Here is a 25,979-nt window from a genome sequence, read left to right as displayed (position 1 = left end):
AGTCAAATTTGTGGTGGGCGTGACATGTTCAACACAATTTTTTTTTTTTTTGTAACGCAGATCAGAGCTGAGAGACAGACGTCTGTTTTGAAGCGACATGTGATGTAGCATGTCAACTCACCACGCACGGCTAAATAAATCACCACATGCATCCAAATTAATCATAATACACGGACAAAACTGGAGAGAGCTCTACACAGAAAGAAACGAGTCTTGTCAATCAGACACAGACGACTGCAGGTGAGCTTAGATTCTGATCTCATCCAGACAGAATTGCAACTCATCCGACAATGAAAGCAACATTTATTTACTTCTTACTTTATTTTTAGCTTATACAAAAATACAGTATGTGCAAACGCATTTCTCACCGTCCCAGAGCTGCAGTGTTATGAAATAACGTTAGCTTTATCGCATGTGCTCTTTGTTCAGACAGATTTGTCAATTGATCCAGGTTAAAGTGTGTGCATTGGGGATTTCTTTGTATCTGATGCTGTCGTTTAAAGCGTTTGAAATATGTTATGAGTGCTGAATGCTGTTTTTCGTCTTTTAGCTGTCAGTGCTACTGCCTGTAACGTTACGTTACTGTAAAATCCCATCTGAACAAAGGCTGATCACCAATCGAATACTGTTAAATAAGGCAACATATTATTTTGTTGTATGGTTCCATTGTTGTTATGGTATGTACATGGCCATCAGAAAATTATTTCCCAAACATCTAACGTTACAATGAGCGTTTCCAATTCTTGAAAGAATCTTTCGTTTGAGTCGGATCCTTTCAATGAATCGATTTTCAATGAATTAACTATTTGAATCTTACTGTATCGTTTCACTGGGAAATCCTCTCTTTTGGGACATTGGATTCGTAATAAGTCGATGATTGAGCTGATAATAGCATTAGAGATGAAAACACGTGGGAACGTAATTACTTCATGACGTAAAATAATTGCTGAAATGTTTTGTAACTAACTGTTCGAAGGAACCGATTCGTTGCAATGAGTCGGACTTTCCATCACTAGCGAACCTCGTTAAGGAGGTGGGATTTGAGAATGTAGCTTTTAAACTGTGTAGATGGAGCGTTATCAAATTGCGCGACGATAACTTGTTGTTTATGTTGCTTGGATGTAAGCAGTTTCATCTGAGCCTCGATTAAGAACTAAACAAATAGTAAAGCAAACATCCGGCGCGACCTTAAAATGTGACGTCAGCGTCCAGCACTCATGCGGCTTTCATTTACGTCAACAACACACAAGCTCCCAAACTGAGGCTTTATGCATTTTTCATATGGACTGTGATGATGCTCAGCCGATGCACTCTAGGACTAAATCCAAAACATTCTCCATAAAGCAGACAAGCGAAACAAAAGGAAAAGGCGTCATCCATCAGTTCAGGTAGTGCTGCTGGTTATACTCAGTGTTATTCTGCTGGATGACTTGAATGGATCAGAGGAGGAGGGGTGAGAGATGCTCTGTCTGGATGGGACACGGTGTGCTGAGTCAGATTTAATGATACTGTGGATGTTTGTAGCCGGATTGTCTTTAGCTGTATAACTCTGAATCAACCTGTCTAGTATGCAAGAGGAAAAATGCTATTTTTATATTTACTGGATAATCCGGTCCTCACATTTTTTGCTAAATACCAGTATTACAGCTATTGCTACTACTGTACAACAGTACAATCCTAAAAATGAATACATTTTTGGTTCCCAACACTGTAAGAAGCTTTCAGAAACTTTCTATCATATTAATATATTTTTTATTATTTAATTTGATTTGAGTAAGTTACTATAATATATTGTATATAACAGGCACCATTCATGACACGCAAGGACACCTTACAAGCATCAAAAAGCACATATCAGCATAAAATATAAAGGCCCTCAGTATGGCCTAAAAAACACAACATACAGTAGGCTGGGTACATAAATACAATCACATTAAAGCCTGTCTAAAACGAACCCATGGAAGTCATGCGGATATGAGACAGAACAAGAGTGAGTGCGAGTAGGAGTGTATGAGAGAAGAAACCGGACAAATATGAATGGGTGAAATTATTGAGTGCCTTATGGGTAAGCAGCAAAACCTTAAAGGCAATACTGTATTTAACCGGATACAAGTACAAGGGAGATGTGTTCAGTTGAAGGAGTTCTGGAAATAATACACACAGCTGAGTTCAGCACTAAGGAAGTTTGTGAAGAAGTCATTGCCTGAAAAAACATCATAATACAACTTTTATTAAGCAGTAATGCTGGAGTTTCTCAATTTGCTTTGAGGGGCCACAGAGGCATCTACAGAAACTCTATGTGCCTACCATACTACTAATAACTATTGTCAACCGTTTCATCTATTCTGCATTTTTAAACAGTTAGTGACCTCAGGTTTCAGACCGCATCGTTTGCTTTGTATAACTAAAAGGATGTATACATCTGAAACCCCATAGCCGTTTTGTGGGCAGCCGCACCACTGCTGGCTGTAATACTGAGCCTATGACTCTTTTCATGCTCTTTCACCTGTCGTCTGTTATTTGGAGTAACATGAGTAATGCTTTAGAGTTGGAGCCGTATTGTTAGGAAAACAACAAAACATCCCATTGCTTAAGGCTTTAGTTTATGTGATTTAAAACACTATACACCTCAACATCTAATAGAAGAGGTGGCGTCAACTGGATTGCTATTTATCATCCTCCTTTAAATTGTCTCTCACTGCTCCATCCAATCTTCCCACTCAAAGTGAAGTGTATGACAGATACCAGCACATGATGTTACCGTGGGCACAGCACAGTGGTTTCTATAGTGATGCTTTTGGAGAATTGAATGTGTGCAGCTGACTGGCCGGCTCATCACGGCGTGTCCTGGTTCAACTGTTCCATACCATTCGTTCTTTCATCTGGAACAGTTTCATTATTAAAATCAACCAGCCGGTTTATTTATGCAGCGAGTGTGAGTCTTTATGTGTGCGAGAGACCACATTTAAATAGCTTCTGAGGCCTCGGGCCAGTGAGAAAAGGCCACTGAGTATTGAGGAGCAAACCATACGTGGCTATAAGCTATAAAATGAGTGGGAATTTGTAATGTGAAGTGATAATTTTCATGATATTTAAGGCTTGAGCGCTTCGGTCTGGCTCGCTTCTCCCATTATGATTCTGTACTCGTTGTTCAAAATGCCTTGAAGCAACCATTATGCTGTATGGAAAGGAAATGTGAACTAAGAAGGCACAAATTAAAATGGATTTACAGCCTGGCAAATAACTCAAAGATTGTTCGAGGTAATGCACAGATGTTAAACGTTAAACATGACATTAATGATTAATTAGAGTTCTTAAAGACCCTCATGAAATCCTTTTTTATTTCTTGTCTTCACTTATTCATTACAAACATTATTTTCCTATTTAAATAGGAAATAAACTTCATCATAGCCTATGGTCTATTTACCACAATTGTTTTATATTTATCGATTTATTTTTATTTGATTACAGTTGTGGTGGGAATTATTGGCACCCCTGGTAAATATGATCAAAGATGGCTGTAAAAATAAATCTGCATTGTTGATTCCTTTTGATCTTTCATTCAAAAAATGTGCACAAATCTAAAGCTTCATTTTGCGCTCAGTGACACATTTTTTACGTTTTTGATGTTTGTTTTAGATCGTTGTCCTGATGTAAGATCCAAACATGGCCCATTATAAGATTTCTAGGAAAGGCCGTCAGGTTTTGATTTGTTATCTGTTAGTATTTGCTAGCCTAGAATCCTTGATGTCTGAACAAGATGTCCAGGACCTCCAGCAAAAAAATAGGGCCACAACATTAAAGATCCAGTGGTGAAAGAACCTCGGGCATGGGGTAATTTTTATCCCTGTTTGCACCAAAACCATCTTGTGGGTTTGCTGCCCAAAAGCTCTTTTTTGTTTTGTTTCATCTGATCTGACCATAGAAGCCGGTCCCTTATCTTCCGAAATTTCTCACTTGTAGCCTAGAGGTCAATACTCAATACGATTAGGGGTATTAAATTATGGTATGGTTTATCCTATCTAGCAAGAAAATGCTTCTTTAATATGTTATAAAAGATGTATAAAGGATAATTTTATTGCCGTCTTGTCTTTTTTGTTTATGTATTTTATGTACCCTATAGCATTTGTTTTTGGTTGTATATTATTATTCTTATGTTGTAATTAACTTGATTCAGTCATACATTTGTATATTCGTCATTGTAATTTAGCTCTTTCTTTAATTTCATAGTTTCTGTTTTTCTTTGTTGTTTAGGTGGAGGCTTTAAATAAGCCCGTTTGGATTTTCTGCCTATATATTTTATATTTGTGCTAATAAACTAAACTAAAATATGCTGGAGTTTGTTTTTGGATGAGCGAGGAGGACTTTTCTTGGAACCCTCCCAATCAACATGTGGTGATGTAGGTGCTGTTTGATATATAAATATATTTTTATGATTTCTGACCCTAATACTCAACCAATCTCTGCAATTCTCCATATGTGATCCTTGGAGAGTCTTTGGCCACTCAAACTTTCCTCCTTGCCTTGCATTAAAGCAATAGAGACACATGTCCTCTTCCAGGCAGATTCGTAACATCTTTAGTTGATTGGATCTTCTTAATTCTTGCCCTGATGGTGGAAATGGGAATTTTTAATGCTTTAGCTATTATCTTACAGCCACTTTCTATTTTGTGAAGCTCAACAATCTTTTGCTGCACATCAGAACTATATTATTTGGTTTTACTCATTGTTATGGATGATTAAGGGAATTTGGCCTTTAAGTTTCCTCATATTTATACTCCTGTGAAACAAGAAGTCATAGCTAGACAATTTCATGTCCCTAGCCTTCATATGGTGTGTTTCTCTCTACCTGTAGTGTCCTAGAGTGAGGCCCAGGCTCCAGCAGGCCTTGGAGAGCACCGGCATGATGGAGGGGGGTATGCAGCTGCTGAACCGGGATGGCCACAGCATCTCGCACAACTCCAAGCGCCACTACCACGACTCCTTCGTGTCCATGAACCGCATGCGGCAGCGCGGCCTGCTCTGTGACATTGTGCTTCATGTGGCCAACAAGGAGATCAAGGCACACAAGGTGGTGCTGGCCTCCTGCAGTCCGTACTTCCACGCCATGTTTACAAGTAGGTCTTATTCTACATTTCTATTTTAGAAATGAAAATGGTTCTGGCCAATAGCACTTTTTTTTTAGCACTCCTAATGCTCACATCACCCTATTAGGGGTAAAAAATTTAAAAATACTGCTCTCTAAATCAATTTGATGTCAACATACGATAATCCATAAGTTTTTATCCGATTGAGCACACTTTTTGGACTAAAAGTCCTGCAGACTGGGCAGATTAACGAGTCATTTTCGTGGAATCCAAAAAACGTCCACAGTGGCGAGCTAACTTTCTTGTGTGGGTGAAGTGTCATGTCTGTCATATCCGATAGCATGTTTTTACGCGGAAGTAGCAGCTGCCCGCTGTGTCTGCTTGTGTTTTATAACAGAAGGCAACCTGGTGCAATACCGCCACCTACTGTACTTTGGGATGTCAACCAGATACTGGCGCTGGATTATTTCCGTGCCATATTATCATACGTGTTCTATTCATTTGAAATAATGCCGTTTTCGCCAATGCGCAATACATTGCGACACCCTAATTAACACAATAAAAATATATATTTTTTTAAATATCACGGTTATCGTCGTATATCGTGCCACCTCTAGTCTTTTTTTTTCCTAGTAATGTTTGGGATGGGCATTTTTGTCCATTTTTCATTTTCGAGTACTGATAGGTCTCAAAAATGAGTTACTGCACACTGTTACAAAAAATTATGTTGACAAATAAATATATGACATGAAAGTATTTCTATCAAAATATGAAAATGTAACTAGAAAAATTACACTGCTAGATTAGCAATAATGCACCAATGTTTTCAAAAAAGAAACCTCTATAAGGAATAGCTGCATGAGCTGAAGAGTGAATGAGGACCAGTAAACTAAAGCCGTTTTAAATAACACATCTTACATGAAATTAATTAGATATCCTTGATACACAACATAACTGTAAAATTATGACTCAAATGCAAGTGAACTTAAACTAAGTTACGTGCTAGGCAGAAAGTGTTACTCCCGTTGTGGATACGCTCTTCTCGTAACAACGTGCTGATACATGGGCTACTAAAGCACAAAGAGTTCACAACATTCTATAGTGTTCTCATTATAATGTTATGGCGCTGCACAGCTTCCTCCTAACTGTATTTTCATCTACTTTATTAAGTGATTTCAGACATCCCTGCATGTTTTCGAAGCTATGTCGAGAAACGATTTAAATTAAAACATAGGCCTACTGTTGAAAAAAACAATAACACTGCTGGATTATTAATAACATCATCAATGTTTCTGAAAAAGAAGAGCTTATGAACACTGGTAAACTGAAGCGCTTTGCTAGCGGGTTAATAAACTCAACCAAACGCATCCTATCAGATAGACTACTAATAAGATTAATATTACAACTAGCATCTGCACGTGAACTTGACGTGCTTGTCTATTTTGACTTCACATGGTCTTTAAGGTGTATTGTGTATTGTGTAGTGTTTATTTCCTATGTACATTACCTCAGCTTCTGTTTCAAGCCTTTCCTTCCTTCCTGCCTTTTGTCATCTCCTAATGTTTTTCCATGCTTTATTCTCTTCCCTGTCTTGGTCTCAGATCAGCAGGTGCCTGGTTTTTCCTATTGCTCAACAGTCCCGCTGCACCTCAGACTAGAGTGTGATGGTATGAGTCAGGACAATGTGGGCTCTTCAGAGCCATGACTACTCTGAACTTACCATACACTAGATCTACTTACAACGCACTGATTTAAACTCCATTATACATATCAAAACTTCCTTAACTTACAACAAATAGTCCTCTGGAGTTTGAACTAATTTGTACTGACAATGAGTGTGCTGCATTTCTCTTATAGGTAATTCTAATTTCGAACAAAATAATTTTTCATATTTTCTCTAACCCCCGGTTTCACAGACAAGGCTTAAGCCTAGTCCCAGACTAAAACAGCTGTTTTCTATGTATATCTATATAGTAAAGTGTAATTTATACCTGTGATCAAAGCTGAATTTTCAGCATCATTACTCCAGTCTTCAGTGTCACATGATCCTTCAGAAATCATTCTAATATGATGATTTGATGCGCAATAAACATTTCTCATTATTATCAATGTTGAAAACAGTTGTGTACATTTTTATTGCAGGATTCTTTTATGAATAGAAAGTTCAAAAGAACAGAATTTATTTGAAATGGAAAGCTTTTGTAACATTTAACGCTACCGTTCAAAAGTTTGGGGTCAGAAAGGATTTTACTTTTATTAATTTTTTTAAAGAAAAGAAAAAATCAATACTTTTATTCATCAAGGAAAACTTAAATTGATCAAAAGTTACAGTAAAGACATTTATAATGTTACAAAAGATTTTATTTCAAATAAATTCTGTTCTTTTAAACGTTCTATTCATCAAAGAATCCTGAAAAAAATTACACAACTGTTTTCAACATGTTTTTTGAGCATCAAATCATCATATAAGAATAATTTCTGAAGGATCATGTGACACTGAAGACTGGAGTAATGATGAAAATTCAGCTTTGATCACAGGAATAAATTGCATTTTAAAATATATTAAAATAGAAAACAGTTGTTTTAAATTGTCATATTTACCAATATTACTGTTGTTTTTATATTTTTAATAAAATGAATGCAGCCTTGGTGAGCAGAAGAGACTTCTTTTAAAAACATTAAACATAACGATCCAAATGTTTTGACTGGTAGTGTACCGTACCGGTATGTCAGTGCCATTGTTTTGTCTCAAGATGCACAGCATTCATGCTTTTTTAGGGCTGTCAAAAGATGAATCGTGATTAATCGCATCCAAAATAAAAGTTTGTGTTTACATAATATATGTGTGTGTACTGTGTATAATTATTTATATATATAAAAACACACACAATCATGTATATATTTAAGAAAAATTGGTTATATTTATATATAAAATATTTATATATAATATAAATTATATAAATGTATATATAGTATATAAATGCAAATAATTCTTAAATATATACATGAATGTATGTGTATTTATACATAATAATTATACACAGTACACACATATATTATGCAAACACAAACTTTTATTTTGGATGCGATTAATCACGATTCATCTTTTGACAGCCCTAGTTTTTTTCTAAGGCACGTTTATAAAAGCTACTTAAATTAGACCTGATCCTGGTTTAATATAAGCCCTGTCTGCCCATATAACTGCTAACAGTATCATGACAAATAATATCCAAATAGAAATAAGATGTTACGATTATAGATGTAAAAACACAAAAGAAGATATTTTTTTTCCTTTCATAAAAGGACATTATGCGAACAGTTTAACTACAGATAGTCAAGAGGAAAAATCAAAAAAGTTATTTGTGTAAACAAATACAAAATTTGTCTACAAAGTTAGAGAATTTAATCAAATGATCCAGCAATTTATTTTTGTTTGGAATGTTAATTTAACTGTTCAGTGTTGTCATACATCTCAAACAGTATTATTTTATTATTTTTTCATATTATATTTAGTATACATACTATTATAGTATTTATTATTATTTTGAGTTTGCTTTTATTTTTTTATTTTCTTGGTTTTACAATTTTATTAATGTTTTAATATTTATATTTCTTTAATTCATTTTTTATTTCAGTTATAGTACTTAAACTTCAACTTGTTTTTATTTTAGTTAGTTGTCAAGGCAGCAATAAAAAAATAAAAAACGAACTAATATTTATTTATTTCAACTTTATTTATTAATTAACGAGAACTATTTTTAATAGTTTTAGTTGAGAATAACAACACTAGTCTCAAGGGTCGTTCATTCATAAAGTGATTTCCGGTGTCATGAATGTCACAGAGTTTGCATATTTTATGCAGATTTCATGCAAATATAGTACAGACAGTGAACCACTGTCTGATACAGTTAAATATAGCAGTCAAGTAGGAACGTCTGCTAGCATCCAACATCACAGATACTCTGTGAACTCAGAGCAGATGATCATCACATTTCTGATCAGATTTTCAAAAGCTATTGCCAGGGGAGCAGCACCAATAACGTTCTAATGAGAACATCCACTTCCACAAACAGTACAACCACCAGAGCTCGCTGTATGTGTGAACGGGACGTCAGTATCGTCAAACCCCTGGGAAACTGCCTAAATCTAGCAGTGTTCTTCAAAAGCCTCTATTGCACAGCTGTGTGTGTTGTGACTGTGCAGATGAGATGTCAGAGAGCCGTCAGACCCACGTGACCCTGCATGACATTGACCCTCAGGCTCTGGAGCAGCTGGTGCAGTACGCCTACACTGCAGAAATCGTAGTAGGAGAAGGAAATGTGCAGGTACGTCGACTTTAGTGTCTTTTGAATAGCACACTGTATTTTCATGCTCACAATTACCAGGATGTAATCTAGTTTGCTCTGTGAGGTCCTTAACAAGGTGGTGTGTTCTGATGGTTTGTGCAAACTTACAATTTGGATCTTTGCAAATGCAGGCCTTCTATTTGTGCTGTTTCAAAAGAACAAATGCATTTGTGGCAGCTTATTTACAAGAATCTGTCTCACGATTAGACTAAAGGTGCAGTCACATCAGTGAAACTTCAGTGCACAAAAGGTCCATTGTCTATTGAAAATAGTTAAGGTTCACACAGAAGTCACTTTCAAACCAAGCAGCTTTCTCTTGGTTATTGCTACAAACATGAACATGAATGAGATCTTCTTGAGGGACTTTTTTGCGAAAACTTGTTATTGTTCGGATTGCTGTTGAAATGGGCAAAAAAAATGTAAGCGCAGAATCCAGTAAATGTGACCGCGCACCTTAAGATGATGTTAAAGATTAATTTCTGAAAATGACTACTTCTACTGCTTTGCTCGAGCAGACCTTGTTGCCGGCAGCTAGTCTCCTGCAGCTCAACGGAGTGAGAGATGCCTGCTGTAAGTTCCTCCTCAGCCAGCTGGACCCCTCAAACTGCCTGGGCATCCGTGGCTTTGCAGACACTCACTCCTGCAGCGACCTTCTCAAGTCAGCCCATAAGTACGTCCTGCAGCACTTCGTAGAGGTCTCGAAGACTGAGGAGTTTATGCTGCTACCTCTCAAACAGGTGAGCGATCTGCTTTGTGCTTAATGTAGTAGAATACTAGTTAGGTAGTTAAAGGATATAGTTAACCCAAAAAGTTCTTCATAATTTTCAGAGTTATTTTAGTATTTTGTCATTAATAATAATTTATTTTATTTGTAGTAGTTTAGTGCCTGGGTACTTAAACGTATTTGTTTCAGTTAGTTGCCACAGCAACATTTCTCTCTACTTTCTTCTGTTAGGTGAAACATAAATGTGAATGAGGACTGGGGTTGTTAAGCACCAAAACGACACCATAAAAAGTACATATGATAGCTTTGTGTGAGGAACAGATTGAATCGCCCAGGGTCATAAAAAATTCAAACTGTAAGAAACTCTGATGCAAGAGGGGTTTTAAGAATAGATTTATTCAGGATGTAAAAAGAAGGGTGTAAAGTGTACCCGTTAAATGATGCATGGGGAGTGCTGGGGAGTTGAGCCATAACAATCCTTGAGGGAAAAATGGTTTTGGCCACGGATGTCTAATTATATATATTTGTCACTGACACCACTTCCTGTCACATTGGCCTTGAGCTTTTTAAAAACACAATCTCTTCACTTGATCCGGCCTCTTCTCCTCTCTGTCGTCTGGGAAGTCTTGATTCTTTTGACTTAGTCAAAAAAAAAAAAAATGAACTGCTCTATTTCGACCTTCGCTGCAGGAATGCTGGTCACATCCTGGCTTTTACTACGCCCCCTCATGCTACTCAAAGAAAAACTCTCCCAAGGTCTGGAGAAAGCTGTCCATTAGAATTCCCATTAATCTCAATGGCTTTTTGTCAGCTGACGCAGAGTTTCTCAGAAGTGTGTGGTTCAAATTCTGACATCTTTGCTCATGGGCATTATGGGAACTGAAGTTTTGATCACCAGAGCTGAAAAAGCCATATGACTAGCAACTATCTTAAACTGTGTCAAAGGAAGCAAGCAGGGAGACATATGTCAATTAATGTTTTCAAAATCCTCAAAAAATATATATTTTTAACATTTATTTATATATATAACAAATATAATATACTACTAAAAGTGCCCCTATTATGTTAATTTAAAGGTGTCTATGTTTTGAAGGTCTCCCATAACCTAATTTCTCAAAGAGTCTGAAAACGTTTCGTTCCTCTTTTCCGAAAGCCTACTCTGCACTGATTGGTCAGATGGCCCAGTCTATAGTGATTGGTCTAAAGTGCGTGTCGGAAACAAAACACCCATGACCATATATGAATTTCGGCTCCAGAGGCTTCCTCAGCACGTCATACCAAGTGATACGAAACCGGAATAATGGCGTCGGTTTTTCCATATAAATGCCAGCGTGAGTTCTCATCCTTTTGACAACATGAACCAAACTCTTCCAGGCCTCAGCTGGAAGAAAGTAGACTTGGTTCAAAGTAGACATTGTTTGCGGGCAGCCAATTTAGACCATAGGCTGGCATTATGCATTGTTACATAGGTATGTAACAAGAAGTGAGACTGAAATTGCTGACGACTCGTTTCGGCAGTTTTGACTCGATTCTTTATTTTAGGAGACTTTGCAGACCTTTTACATTAACAAACAGCTATATTACACCCTGCATGAAAGCTTTAGAAAAAGACACTTTAAAGAAATTACATTTATTTTATTCAGCAAATATTTTTTATTTCAAAGAATGAAAAAACATATTTAGTAAGCAGCACAGCCGTTATGAAACATTAATAATAAGAAAATTGTCTTGCATCAATCAGCATATTAAATCTGACACTGAAGACAGGAGTAAAGGCTGCTGAAAAATCTACTTTGCCATCACAGGAATGCATAACATTTTAAAAATATACTAAAATAGAAAACTTGTTTTAAATTGTAATAATATTTCGTAATATTACAGTTTTTACTGTATTTTGTCAAATAAATTAATTGGCAAGCATAAGAGACTTCTTAAAAAAAAAGAAGAAATCCTACCAACCCGAAACGTTTGAATGGTAGTGTAGTGTACTTATATATTTTATACATTATTATATATCCCCAAAAATATAATTGCAATATTTGCATTTTATATATTGCTTGGGAAAATGTATTCAGTCAGAATACACGGGAACGTTTGAATGGCTGTGAATTGAGAGAGCTGTTTTTTTGTTTTGTTTTTTGGCCCCAGATGATGTAGTTACAGCTAACTGGACCGTGCCAATCAGCCAAACTTTGAACTCTTCTTCGACTCACCAAAGCAAAAATGTCAGCATGCATTACACCGCAGTGACCCTGATATAAGTGCTCTCTGCATCAGCACTTCAATACACTGTCAATCATCCTGCTCGAATGTGTGGTGACAACTGCACGTCAATGAGAAGCTGAGACAGCTAATCAGCAGAAAGCAGCGCCCGCTCTCATACAACACTAATTTCATCCGCTCTAATCCGCTCTCTTCGTCGAAGAGCATTCTTTTGAATAATCTGAGTGCTGCTTGTATTAATGTCCCTGTGTTTTGAAAATGATTCCATGAAATCCCCCTGCTGTTCAGACACTGATTACAGAGGACCATTAGGGCTTGCTGATGACAAGTTCCCTTTCTGTCTGTGATTCCGTCTCGCTCTTAACAGCTGTTGCAGGCTAGAGGCTTCCACTGGCCCCATGTTTAACCCACAAGACCTAGGAAATGCTTGTAGTCATGTTAACTGTGCCCTTTGCTCCAAATAAACAAACAATGTGTGACAGGAATTCTGCAAAGGCTGCTGTAGTGCTTCTGAGTGTGTAGAATAGATGATGGTGATGGTATTACATTTGTCCCGAGCAGCTGTGATGCTGGTCATTTGGGTTGTAATCCTTAAAACCTCTGTCCATGTCCATGAGCTGGTCTCGGGCATTGGTTGAAGTCTCTTAAATCTATATTACAATAATAATAATAATCATAATTATAAAGTAATTTTTGCAATTTCTTCATCACTAACAGCAGCAAATGAAATTGCAAAATAAAGGTATAGTTTCCCAAACACTTATCACTTTTAATCACTTATCACTTGTCCAATCTGAAACTCACTCAGCACTATTGGTTGACCCAGAAATTGACATGTTAACATGAAGTTGGCAAACAAAGCAATGTTTTGAAAGTAAGTCAATCATAACCATGCTTTATTTTTATATATAAATGTAATGCCGATTTGAAAAAAATAATCTGCAGAATGGATTTAAACAAGGTAAGACGTGTTAAATGGATTAGTATACTATTTTGGGTCACCAATTTTTTTTGCCAAAACACAACTAATAATGTGAAGAACTTTGGAACATAATTGGAATGTATATTATTATCAATTCAAATTACATTACATTATTAAATCCAATTTTTATTACCATTCAAAAGTTTGGGGTCAGTAAGAGTTCTGTTAAAGAAAATAAAACTTTTATTCAGCAAGGATTCATCAAAGAATATATATATTTTTTTAAATGCCTTGGTTTCCACAAAAATATTAAATGACACAATTGTTTTCTACATTAATAATTTAGGAAATGTTAAATGTTGAGCTCCAAATCAGCATATTAGAATGATTTTTGAAGGATCATGTAACACTGAAAACGGAAGTAATATATAACATAATAATATATAATTTCACAATATTACTGTTTTGACTGTATTTTTGATCAAACAAATGTAGCATTGGTGAGCATTAGAGACTTCTTTTAAAATAATTAGAAAAAATCTTACCGACCCCCGGTAAGATAATTACCCAGTAATTATAGTAATTAGACTGTTGATTAATGTAATATTGACTTTCAAACAGATTTTGAAAAATGTGTCAAACTGAGCACAGTTCTATTATAATGTGTCAAACTGAGCACAGTTCAATAATAATTGTGTTGTCAGTCTCACAACAAATGCATTTAAATGTGCTTCATTCACACTAAAACACAAATTCATCTTTCAAAATGTTAATTAAAGACTTAAGTCTGACTGGAACCATAATCCTTTAGTCTTAAGATCAGTTATGAACCCTTTTTTCGTGATTTCTGCAGGTGCTGGATCTGATCTCCAGTGATAACCTGAATGTCCCATCAGAGGAGGAGGTGTACAGGGCTGTGCTGAGCTGGGTCAAGCATGACATTGATGGGCGGAGGCAACATGTGCCCCGGGTGGGTGTGATTCCTCTTGTCAAACTGCGCTTTTAGCAACATCACAGTAAATTGCAGGATTAGTGCTTAATAAAGGATTATGTCTCTGCAACTCGATACTTGTTTCTCCATTCCTTTTTACACACACGTCTTACCTCTCACTCTCCGTCCATTTCTCGGTTCAGCTGATGAAGTGTGTGCGGCTGCCCCTGCTGACACGAGACTTCCTGATGAGTAATGTGGATACAGAGCTGCTGGTGCGTCACCACTCCGAGTGCAAAGACCTGCTGATCGAGGCACTGAAGTATCACCTGATGCCGGAGCAGAGGGGCGTGCTCAGTAACAGCCGCACCCGACCGCGTCGATGCGAGGGAGCCAGTCCGGTCCTCTTCGCCGTAGGTCTGTAAACGAGCATGTAAAAACACACATGCACCAATGTCTGTACTGTATGTTGTTGGTTTGATTTTTAAATGCGTGTCTTTCAGGTGGGGGCAGTCTTTTTGCTATTCACGGAGACTGTGAGGCCTATGACACCAGGACTGACCGCTGGCACATGGTTGCGTCTATGTCAACACGGCGGGCACGGGTCGGAGTGGCTGCTATCGGAAACAAGCTCTATGCTGTGGGCGGGTACGCAGATCCTAAAGCCTCATCTATTTCAGAAAATCAGCTGCTTTTTCCTTTTATAACACCAATCTTAAGTGACCGAGACCCTTGTGTTATGTGCACCTTTTGAAAATTCAGAGTTATGTGGCATCAGTGTGAGCTGCTTTAGAATAAAAATGTAATAATTGTAAACCCCTGGAATCATTGGAAGCCTATTGACATTTTATCTCAATTTTGAATTTTATGTCATCCATTTTTATTTTACATAATTATATCTTAAAGGAACACTCCGACTTTTTGGGACTTTAGCCTATTCACCTTATCCCCCAGAGTTAGATAAGTCCATACATACCTTTTTCACCTCCGTGCGTGCTATAAGTCTGTTTGACGCACCCACCGCTAGCCTAGCTTAGCACAAAGACTGGATGTAAATGGTTGCAGCTAGCATACTAATCCAAATAAGTGACAAAATAAAACAAACATTTTTCTATTTACATGTTGTGATTTGTATAGTCACAGAGTGTACAAAAAACAAAGTCACATGAGACACAGACATATTTTAACCGTATAAATACTGGGAACTATATTCTCTGAAGGCGAAGCACTGCTACTTGGGCGGAGTGATAACCGCAGCACCTGAGACGCGCCGTTGTTTCTTCTGTCAACAAAACCATCGTGACTATACGTGACCTCTAGCTCCGCTCAAGTGTTACTGGGACGACAGAGCGCGTTCGAGGCAACAATACTAACATTACAGGGGATACATGGAGCCCGTAAACAACTGCAATAGTAGTTACCACCCTATTCATATAATAGTGTCACTAACGTTACATTAGATCTAAGTTAGATAATGGCACTGTTACAGTAACGTTAGGCTAAACATTAAAAAATATAACGGAACACTTACCGCAGCCGCTCCACTTTGTCCTGTATGTGATATCGATGGGATGGCTGTATCCTTCAGCACACGTTTCATGGTCCTTGTGGCAAATTCCATTTTTTGAAAATAGTCGTCCTCAGTGAAATGTACCGAGCAAACATAATGTCCCTTGATAATCTCATTAGGTGTGTTTTGATCAATATCCAGAGCAAGTATAGCCATTTCTTCATCCGGTCAGCGTTTTTAGTTGGAATTCTATGAAACATCATGGTATTACCTGGTCTCCCCTGTTTATTGTCACAGCTCTTTACATTACAGCAAAAATCCATGATTGTAAACTACGCTTTTACTATTTATAAATTGCTGACTCTGTTAACGTTACCCAAACTCTGAACGAACTCTCTGCGCCTCACAACGGCGCGTCTCAGGTGCTGCGGTTATCACTCCGCCCAAGTAGCAGTGCTTCGCCTTCAGAGAATATAGTTCCCAGTATTTATACGGTTAAAATATGTCTGTGTCTCATGTGACTTTGTTTTTTGTACACTCTGTGACTATACAAATCACAACATGTAAATAGGAAAATGTTTGCGTTATTTTGTCACTTATTTGGATTAGTATGCTAGCTGCAACCATTTACATCCAGTCTTTGTGCTAAGCTAGGCTAGCGGTGGGTGCGTCAAACAGACTTATAGCACGCACGGAGATGAAAAAGGTATGTATGGACTTATCTAACTCTGGGGGATAAGTTGAATAGGCTAAAGTCCCAAAAAGTCGGAGTGTTCCTTTAATATCTTGTAATTTTGACTTTTCATTATTACTTTTTATTTTTGTCATAACTGAAATTTTGTCATAATTTTCTATGTTTATTTCAGATAACCTTGTATGAAAAAATAGATTTTGTCAAAATGATTTACCAAAGCACATTTTTTTCTTATGTGGCGAAAATGGCTTAACATAGAAACGAGTTTTCCAAAAAAATTAAGATGTGACTACAACCAAAGACACATAAATGTGCATAGATATGAAAATAATGAAAAATAGCACAGATTTGATTTATTACATTACAAAGGGAACAGAATGTGCAGAAAGCTATGTTATTTCCTTCAGATTTCCCTGCTGAGGCAATTAAGAAGTTACTTAAGGTTAGTTAGGAAATGTGTCAGGTGTTGACTAATGAAATTCTAAGAATGATGACGGTCTTGTCTTTACTTGCATGATAAAGATGCAATTTATACAACGACGCATGAAAGATCTATTGTTCCTCTCTGTCTTTTCCCAAAACAGGTATGATGGCACCTCTGATTTGGCTACTGTAGAGTCGTATGACCCAGTAACGAATGTGTGGCAACCTGAAGTGTCCATGGGAACAAGGAGGAGCTGTTTAGGTGTGGCGGTCCTGCATGGGTTGCTGTATGCAGCAGGAGGATATGATGGTGCTTCCTGTCTCAACAGGTATGCTATTCAGTCAAATAAATGTGAAAATCCTAACAAAAAATAATGATAATAAAGAAACATATAAAACAGCATTGATCAGTTAAAGCTCTAGAAATTAATGTGAAATTATCTATAATATTTAAAAAGTAATGTTACTAACATTTTTATATAAAACGAATTAAAAAAATATATATAACTATTAATATTTTGATTGGAAATAAGATGACGATATGCAAGGAAAATGTAAAAAAAATTATTACGTAATTGTCAAATAATATAACATTTCTCTCTTTGATTTTGTCTTCAGTGCGGAGAGGTATGACCCTCTGACCAGTACCTGGACCTCCATTGCTGCCATGAGCACCAGAAGGAGATATGTTAGAGTGGCCACATTAGGTAAAAAATATATAATGCTCAGGGCTTGACATTCATTTTTTTGCTCACCAGCCACTGTGGCTAGTGGTTTTCCAAAGTTACTAGCCACTCTTCATTGGCCACAATTTTGACATCGATACCATGGGGAAAAACTGCCATATAGATATTTTTAATATTATCTCATAATTTGCCAGTAGGTATATATTATGCTGCTGTCACTTTAAGACCTGATGGATCCATTATACTGTTACACATGCGTTTTCTTTCTCAGCGGTTTACATTAACTTAAAACATAACTTACTGTGTTTACGAGAATACTTGTCAAGATCGGCATTTTGACATTATTTTATGTGTATTTCACTGTTTAAGCGCAGTAAGCAGCGAAAACAAGGCTGTTTTATGTGCGCACAATCTGGGAATGAGTAAAATGAGAGGGAATCCCACACCGAAATTCAAGCTCTGTAACACCAACAATATTCATCCGAAGCAAATGGAGTGAGTGAGTGAGGGGAGGCGGATTTGTGTGTCAGCTCGCTGTCAGAGAGATGAGATGAGCTGTTACAGTGTATTCTGCGCAAAATGAGCATTGGAAGAGTTTTATTTCATATTCGATATTTCAGTATCGATATGTATCGAAAAATCTATATTTTTTATAACACTACATTGCACTTAGTTTATTATTTCAGATGCATTTTTTAAAAGACTACAATTGAAAAATGTATATATTTTATATAAAATTAAACCTGCCAAAGTGGCTAGTAGGAGTGACAGTACAGCTGTAAGCTTTACCTATATATTTGCCTGTTGAAAAGGTTAATGTCCTCTGTGTTTGCTCTAAATTGCAAACATGAACCTGTTTCACGTATTTCTTCTGTTAGATGGCAGTTTGTACGCTGTCGGTGGGTACGACAGCTCCTCACACTTAGCCACGGTTGAAAAATACGACCCTCAGGTATGTGACACATTTCTCTCTGATATGTTAAAAATGTCTCCAGGGTGTGTTTTATGTTTTCTCTCCATGGATAAATAAATGACTAAAGACGGTGTTATATTTTTCAGAGTAATGTCTGGACTGCCATTGCCAACATGCTGAGCAGGAGGAGCAGTGCAGGGGTGGCTGTACTGGAGGGCATGCTTTATGTTGCAGGGGGCAATGACGGTACCAGCTGCCTAAATTCAGTGGAACGGTACAATCCAAAAACCAACACCTGGGAGGGAGTGGCCCCCATGAACATCCGCAGGTTCGAAAGTGGGAATCGAGCATTTGTTAAAGGGATAGTTCACCAAAAAAAAATAATTCTGCCATAATTTACTCACCGTCATGTTATTCCAAGCCTATATGCATCTCTCTCCTCTGCAGATTACAAAAGAAATGATTTTGGTCCATTGGGCTTTTTTTGGACCCCATTAACTTTAATTACATATGTTTCCATCCATTCCATTGCGAGTTTAGCATGCGAAAAATGGGAATAAAACATTTGAAAATGAAGCACCGTTTCCATCCCGTGTGTTCAAGAGAACAAACTCGTAAATCATAAATGTCTGGTGTTTGGGAACACAATCATGTGAGTTGCTTCTGGGAGGGAATTAAACCAAACCATTCTGATGGCAGACTTTGGCTCAGGCTTCAGACGATCTATCCAACATTTGAGATGCTGTGTAATGAAATTGGTCTGCTGGTTAGTCCAGTTGTCCAATCACATCCACAGGCAAAGTCACGTGAGGTTTTTGTTGTGCATCGAGGAATTTATTAGGTAAATGTGTTTACATCGTAGTCTATATGCATGTCTTCTTATCGGATAAAACTATTATCTGCCTCAATTGAGCACATGAGTTTTTTTATTTTTTATTCATGCGTATCTTTGCTTTTCCATCCAGTGTTTTCCCAATATGCGCATACAAATAAGTGGATGGAAACTGTGTTTTACAGAAGAAAGTCATACGGGTTTGAAATGACAATAAAGTTTTCATTTTTTTTATTTTTTAAGTTTCTAATGGACATTCTCTTCTCTTGTTCTTCAGGAGCACCCATGACCTGGTCGCCATGGATGGCTGGTTATACGCGGTTGGAGGCAATGATGGCAGCTCTAGTCTCAATTCCATAGAAAAATACAACCCTCGTAGCAACAAGTGGGTCGCGGCGTCATGCATGTTCACGCGCCGTAGCAGCGTGGGAGTCGCTGTCCTGGAGCTCCTCAACTTTCCTCCTCCGTCCTCTCCCACTCTTTCCGTCTCCTCCACAAGTCTTTGACAAAGGGTAAAAACCCGGCTTAGCTCCAGCGGCCTGCCCTGCGTGGCAAAGAGGCGCAACTGCTCGGTTTGAGCATCAGACGAGGAGTGTTTCGTGGGCAACAGCGGCCTCCCTCTGCCTGGAAGAATACTGCAGCATTCCAACAGATCACAAGGGTAAAAAAAGGAGGAAAAGAAAAATCCCACACTCTCACAACTCTCACCCTATAAACCCCAGTGCTTGAAAGTGCAAAATAATGTTGCTCTGCCATTTTGCGGTCACTTTGTGTATGATGTATATCTAAATGTATATTTAATTTATGTTTACGATTCTTTTTTTTGAAATATTAAGAAATAATATATTAAACAGAAAAAAAAGTATGAACAACTTTAGGAATGTAACTCTTGACAGGTTCTGCCACGCATGTTTACAGAAATTTCGTCTTGGCAGAACACAATAATGTAGTGCTGCTGTGCCACACTAGGTGGCAGTAATGTGCAATGCTGCCCTGTCTCAACACAGATGCGCATGGACATTTACTAGCAGAAAATCTCACAAAGCGGGGGCTGGACTCTACACTACATACAGCTGACTCTGCTCAGATCATGTTGATAACATAATATATGTTTTATGTATTTTCCCATTTATTTATCAAATGTAATATAAACATATGACACTATTTCAGAGATGTTTGAAGGACCACCTCTGACGGGGGTGATATAGTTTTAACGTACTTATTGCATATCAGAGAAGCACTGGTGTTTGGTATGAAATGTGAGTGTTATGGGGAACAGTTATTTCGTGTTTTATCCAACGGACATGTTCGGTTTGGTTTCTACAGTCATGCAGTACGAGCTTTTGAGAGTTTGAGCTCTACATGAGTACAAACTCCTCTAATATGACACGTCTATATCACAAACCAGGAGAAATGTCTTTCTAATAAAGACTAGCCATACCTAAAAACTAGCTGTGACATTAAAGCTGCACTATCTCGTGTTTTTCGAAAGGGTGATCGGTGCTCAGAACTTATTCTGATTAACTAACGGGTAATCGGTAATACTGACACTTCAATATCAAGCCCTTTAATGTGAGTAACTCGGCTATTATAAGCTCCTATATGTTGTATGTCACATTTATTAATATTTTTGTCATAAGTCTTTATTTGATAACATTGAACCATGTCATTGAATACTGCATTTTCTAAAGTTTGCTTAGGGTTGTCCGCTTCGGCAGCTTGATCGGATCTAGACAGTATGTATGTGTTGTGCTGTGATGTCATTGGTAACAGCCACTACCAATGCATCTTACCTCAGATGGGCAGATGTGTGAACAGTGGGTTTTGTGATTAGTTTAACCGATGAGAGCACAGATCACCCCAAAACAAGGGATAGTTTCCCCAAAATTGAAAATGTATTCACCAAAATTTTGTTCCAAACCTGTATGACGTTCTTTGCTACGTATATCACAGAAAAAGGAGATATTTAGAAGAATGTCTAAGCTGTTTTTTTTTATTTTTGTTTTGTCTGTACAATGAAAGTAAATGTGAACAAGGATGGATAAAGAGCAGCTTGGACATTCTGCTAAATATTTTATTTTATGTTCCACAGAAGAAAGAAATGCATACGGTTTGGAACGACATAAGGGTGAGTAAATGATTTAAAAAAAAATTGTGTGAACTATCCTTTAAGTAAATTCTGCTCTCTGCCATTTTATGTAGGTTTTAAAATGTAGCGTAGTATTTTATGATTTCAAAACTTCTGAGAAGTTTGGATTTTATTTCCTTTTTTAAGGACTTTAATTCTGAGAAACATGTTTAAGGTCAGTATATGTTTGTGTCCAGGGAGATTAGAGTGCTGCGTGTGTGCATTTCTGTAGAGGTGAAGCATCCTGCACTTTGACAATACATAACACCACAGGACCCCGGGCCCACAGAAAGGAATTACAGTATGTATATAACCAAATATCCTGAAACTTTGTGCAATGTCAACGTAACTGGCTGTCTTTTCTTTTGTCTTTTTTTATTATTATTGTAATGTTGTTGAATGTGTTTTATTGTGCCGGTTATGTTTTGCTATATTTAAGAACAAACATGAATTTTTTGCACTAATGTCAAATGGAGCAATATACTGCTGTATAAAATCAAAACACTACTGTAAATGAAATAAAGATGTTTTCAGGTGGAACAAGAGTGTAATCTCATTTGAACAAATACATTGACGCTTTAAAGGGATGTTCACCCAAAAATCTGTCTTTTACTCGCAACCTGTTTCAAACCTGTATGACGTGCTTTCTTCTCCGGAACACAAAAGATATTTGAAGAATGTTGGTAACCAAACATAACTGTCTGGACAATGAAATAAAGAAACTCTTAAAAACTATCTTTCATGTTCCACAGTTGAAAAAAGTCATACAGTTTGGAACAACATGAGAATGAGTTAATGATGACCGTCTTCATTTTTGGGTGAACTCATCCTTTTAATATTAGGACAAAACTGTTACTGGGTTTACAATTTAGTATTTGTGCAAAATACATGTTAAAATGCTTAAAGTAATGGCAACAAGTGTTAAAAAGAATCTTTCTTCAGAAGAACAGACGGATTCATAGCAGAATGTCCAAGCCGCTGTACAATGAAAGTGAATGGTGACCAAAAGCTATCAAGTGAGATTTGATCTGAAACCTTAGTTTGTTTGTTTTTGGCTTCAGAAAGCACTGCATTTCAGTTTTATGGACTAGTTTAATGATGCTTATTGCCTTGAGTGCCTCTGGTCACCATCCACTAACACTGAAAAAAGCAGCTTGGACACTTTACTAATTTGAGCTTCTTTTGAGCTTCAACATCATACATGTTTAGAGCGATGTGAGGGTGAGTAAATAAAGACCGAATTAAATTTTTAGTCGATCTGTCCCTTAAATAAACCAAATGATTTTTTGGATTAAAGGAGCGACCCTTCAAAGCTCAGCCCATTAGAGTATCATTAGATTTGTTGCTCTCTGACTGATGTAAGCAGACAGCTGAGCACTCTCGCTTTACCCACCATGACCTCAGCTTCACGACACGAACACCTGTGCTGTGCGCTTACGCACACGTATACAGACTCATTTGGGCTGTACATCTGATACGAGCAGGGTGTACGTTAGCGTTTGCTTTAAGGAGAAGATTCATTTCAGCACTATGCAGTATTGTCCTCTGTTATTTTAGCATCGGTGTGTTTGCGTAATACCCCTTGTAGCCGTCTGTCGTTGGGCAGCTCTTTTAATGAGGGTAGGGGGCTGGGGGGGGGCTCTGTCACATTCCACTGCGCATGTCTCCAGCCCTGTGGCGTACTGATATGAGGGCCTATGATGAGTTTACGGTCTGGAAAGGCAGCTGCAGGCATACAGCAGAGAGGAGACACTAACACGGCCCGGCCCGTCTCTGTCCAGTGGATACCCAGTCACCGTAAACAAACCTCAGCTTTATTCACCTGAGCTGTCTACACAAACATAAATCCAAGCTCATAAATAAGCATTTGGAGTTTTGTATTGTATTAGATATAGATAGAAAGGGGGGCTAGATTGAAGAAATTAATACTGTTATTTAGCAAGGATGCATTACATTGTTGCATTACATTGAAAAATGATCACGGTTTTCACGAACATATTACAAGCAGCACAACTTTTTTGAAATCTGAAATCAATTGCGCTGCTTAATGGAATGCTTTTTTTCCCCGTAATCTTTTGATGAATATGAATTTGAAAATGTAAAAAGAACAGAAATCTTTTGTAAAAAATGTAAAATGTTTTTTACTGTCACTTTTGAACAATTTAATACATAAAAGTGTTAATTTCCTAAAAAAAAAAAAAAAAAACTTCCTAACCCCAAACTTTTGAATGGTATAGTCCTAAATGGTCTTCTCTAGAATTCTAATATACTGACAAGGAATAACAAGGAAATCAGATGTTTGCACAATCCTTTAGAAGTGGATTATTCTTGCGCCTGCATGTAATGTTCCTGGGAACAAGGAATGATTTGGTTTCTGGCAGTTCTACATTGTCCATCACCGTATACATCATTTGACATTTACAACATCCTTATCTTCATCTCTGTCAGCCATTTCTGTTGAACGAGTTAAAAAAAATCCACAAAGGCATTCTACTAAAAAAAAAAGTCACCTGTTTGATGTATCCCTTCAAAGCCGGGTTTATTCCACCTCTTACACCGTGTTTTTTTTGTTCTGTGAGAGCTCTGACACCCGTGGTTCTCTCTTGCACACGTGGTCCATTGAAAACATCCAGAGGTGTGAAGTTAGCACCCCTAACGCACCCGGCGAGTCTGAAAAAACATTTCAGAGGGACTTCCCAGACAGGGCCGTGCCGATAGCCTTGCTCAATCCACAGCTCTGATATGTGTGTGTGAAATTCTGAATGAAGTATTCGTGACTCTGAAAGAACATTGGGAACTAAAATATGATTTGTCTTATAATGCATGGGATCTTTTCAACTTTCCCTGTACACTTCTTTTACATTTTTATTCCAAATAGCGGTCTACTTGAATTCATGTAATAGATACTGTCAGTGTCATAGTAGATTAGGTGTCTAAGGCACAGGTCAAGGTATGGTCAAAATGACTATTAGGGATATGAATCAGAATGGTGACTGAGAATTACATATTTTCCCTCCGTTTGTTTATAGGAATAGTCCATTCACAGGCTAAGCATTTAGCCCCATAGGATCCAAACAAAAAAATCTCTTTCACATGAGGAAGCCAGTCATTGTTTTGAGTAAGAAGAGCTGCTCACATAAAATGTTGTGGGCAGTCAGATACACTGTTGTGTTTGGCTTGATTTTCCGCTTCCTTCCGTATCCTTTCCTTCTCCTTTGTGACAACTTACAACCATTTTCTATGGCCTAATATAAGCATTCTGTAGTTACTAGACAATAATTATTCTACAACATGAATTGATTTCTTCAAAGTATACAATGACTATTTAAGTTCATAATACCAGAAAAAAATAACCATTGATAAATCGTATGTGTACAGGGGTTTATTTTGTCAAAAAATTTGGGGCCAATAAATATTTTATTTTAATGTTTTTGAAAAGTCTCTTTTGCTTCACTGCATTTATTTGATCAAAAATGCAGTACAAACATTAATATTGGGAAATGTACATTTTAAAAGAACTGTATATATACACTGTAAAAAAAAGTTGCTGCCTTAAATTTAAGTACAATCAACTTGGATGTTTGTCATTTCAACTTAAATGACATTAAACTTACTTAGAAAAATGAGTTGAATCTTGTATAACTTATAATTTTTTTTAAATGCTTAACTTATGTTTTTACATAGCTTTAACTCTTAAAAATATGTTGTCATAACTTAGTGATCGTATAATTTTTTACAGTGTAATATATATATATATATACACACACACACACATGTATATGTAACACGATCCTTCAGAAATCACCTAAAAATGATGATTTGGTGTTCAAGAAACTTATTATTATCAATGTTGAAAACCATTGTGCTGCTTAATATTTTTGTGGAAACTGATAACAATGTAAAACCTATGGAAGGGGTTTATTTTGTCAAAAGTTTGGGGTCAGACAGATTTGCTGTGTAAATACAATTGTCTGACACTGACAGAACATTTTAAAACGTAAAAAAAAGAAAAAAAAAGTGTTTCGTTCACCAGGACTGCATTTATTTGTACAAAAATGCTGTAAAAACATCATATATTATATAATAAATTACATTATATGTATTTTTTCATAATAATATATTGGGGGTGTCTCTAGGTTGGGTCCAGTGTTTGTAAAGATGGAAAATCCCTGATCTTTCGCTTCTCTTACACCTGCGTATGTGAGGGATGATCTGACCTGTATTACAAAGTAATCGAAACTTCGCATCAGGAGACAGAAACTGAAGTGAGATTTTCCCAGAATATGTCAGATGTTTCCCTGCTTTTTTCCTTCTGTTATTTCCAGCTCAGGCTCAGAGCTTGATATGACACTGAACAGCTTGTGACTCATGCGTAGTTCTGTGCTCAGAGTGAGAACGGGGAATGATAGATCATCTCTGTTTTTCTATGACAGATACAATGAAAGAGCTCTTTCAAGAATATATTTCTTTTATCACCAACTGCCTTTGGCATATATATATATATATATATATATATATATATATATATATATATATATATATATATATTTTTTTTTATAT

At 37.0% G+C, this 25,979-nt stretch overlaps 1 protein-coding gene across 5 annotated transcripts; it reads left to right on the top strand.

Annotated features, from left to right (window-relative positions):
* The first annotated feature begins 15 nt into the window (after window positions 1-15).
* Window positions 16-21,957, top strand: klhl17 (kelch-like family member 17). Of its 5 annotated transcripts, XR_013794840.1 has the most exons (14): window positions 16-240; window positions 4,856-5,117; window positions 9,291-9,412; window positions 9,949-10,170; window positions 14,156-14,272; window positions 14,437-14,650; window positions 14,737-14,881; window positions 17,022-17,189; window positions 17,479-17,567; window positions 18,425-18,498; window positions 18,606-18,787; window positions 19,569-19,952; window positions 21,384-21,419; window positions 21,617-21,957. XR_013794840.1 is itself a non-coding variant. In XM_079588154.1 (12 exons), the coding sequence occupies exons 2-12, from the start codon at window positions 4,904-4,906 to the stop codon at window positions 19,795-19,797; spliced, it is 1,776 nt and encodes a 591-aa protein (XP_079444280.1). In that variant the 5' UTR covers window positions 16-240; window positions 4,856-4,903; the 3' UTR covers window positions 19,798-21,957. The 5 variants fall into 5 exon arrangements, 2 of the variants coding, with proteins under 2 accessions (XP_079444280.1, XP_079444281.1); XR_013794839.1 differs by lacking the exon at window positions 21,384-21,419; XR_013794841.1 differs by lacking the exons at window positions 16-240; window positions 21,384-21,419 and adding an exon at window positions 990-1,388.
* The last annotated feature ends 4,022 nt before the right edge of the window (window positions 21,958-25,979 follow it).

This window comes from Phoxinus phoxinus (genome assembly GCF_949152265.1).
Source record: "Phoxinus phoxinus genome assembly, chromosome: 18".
NCBI lineage: Eukaryota > Metazoa > Chordata > Actinopteri > Cypriniformes > Leuciscidae > Phoxinus > Phoxinus phoxinus.
Note: the sequence above shows the minus strand (reverse complement) of the source record. Positions and strands in the feature narration are given on the sequence as shown.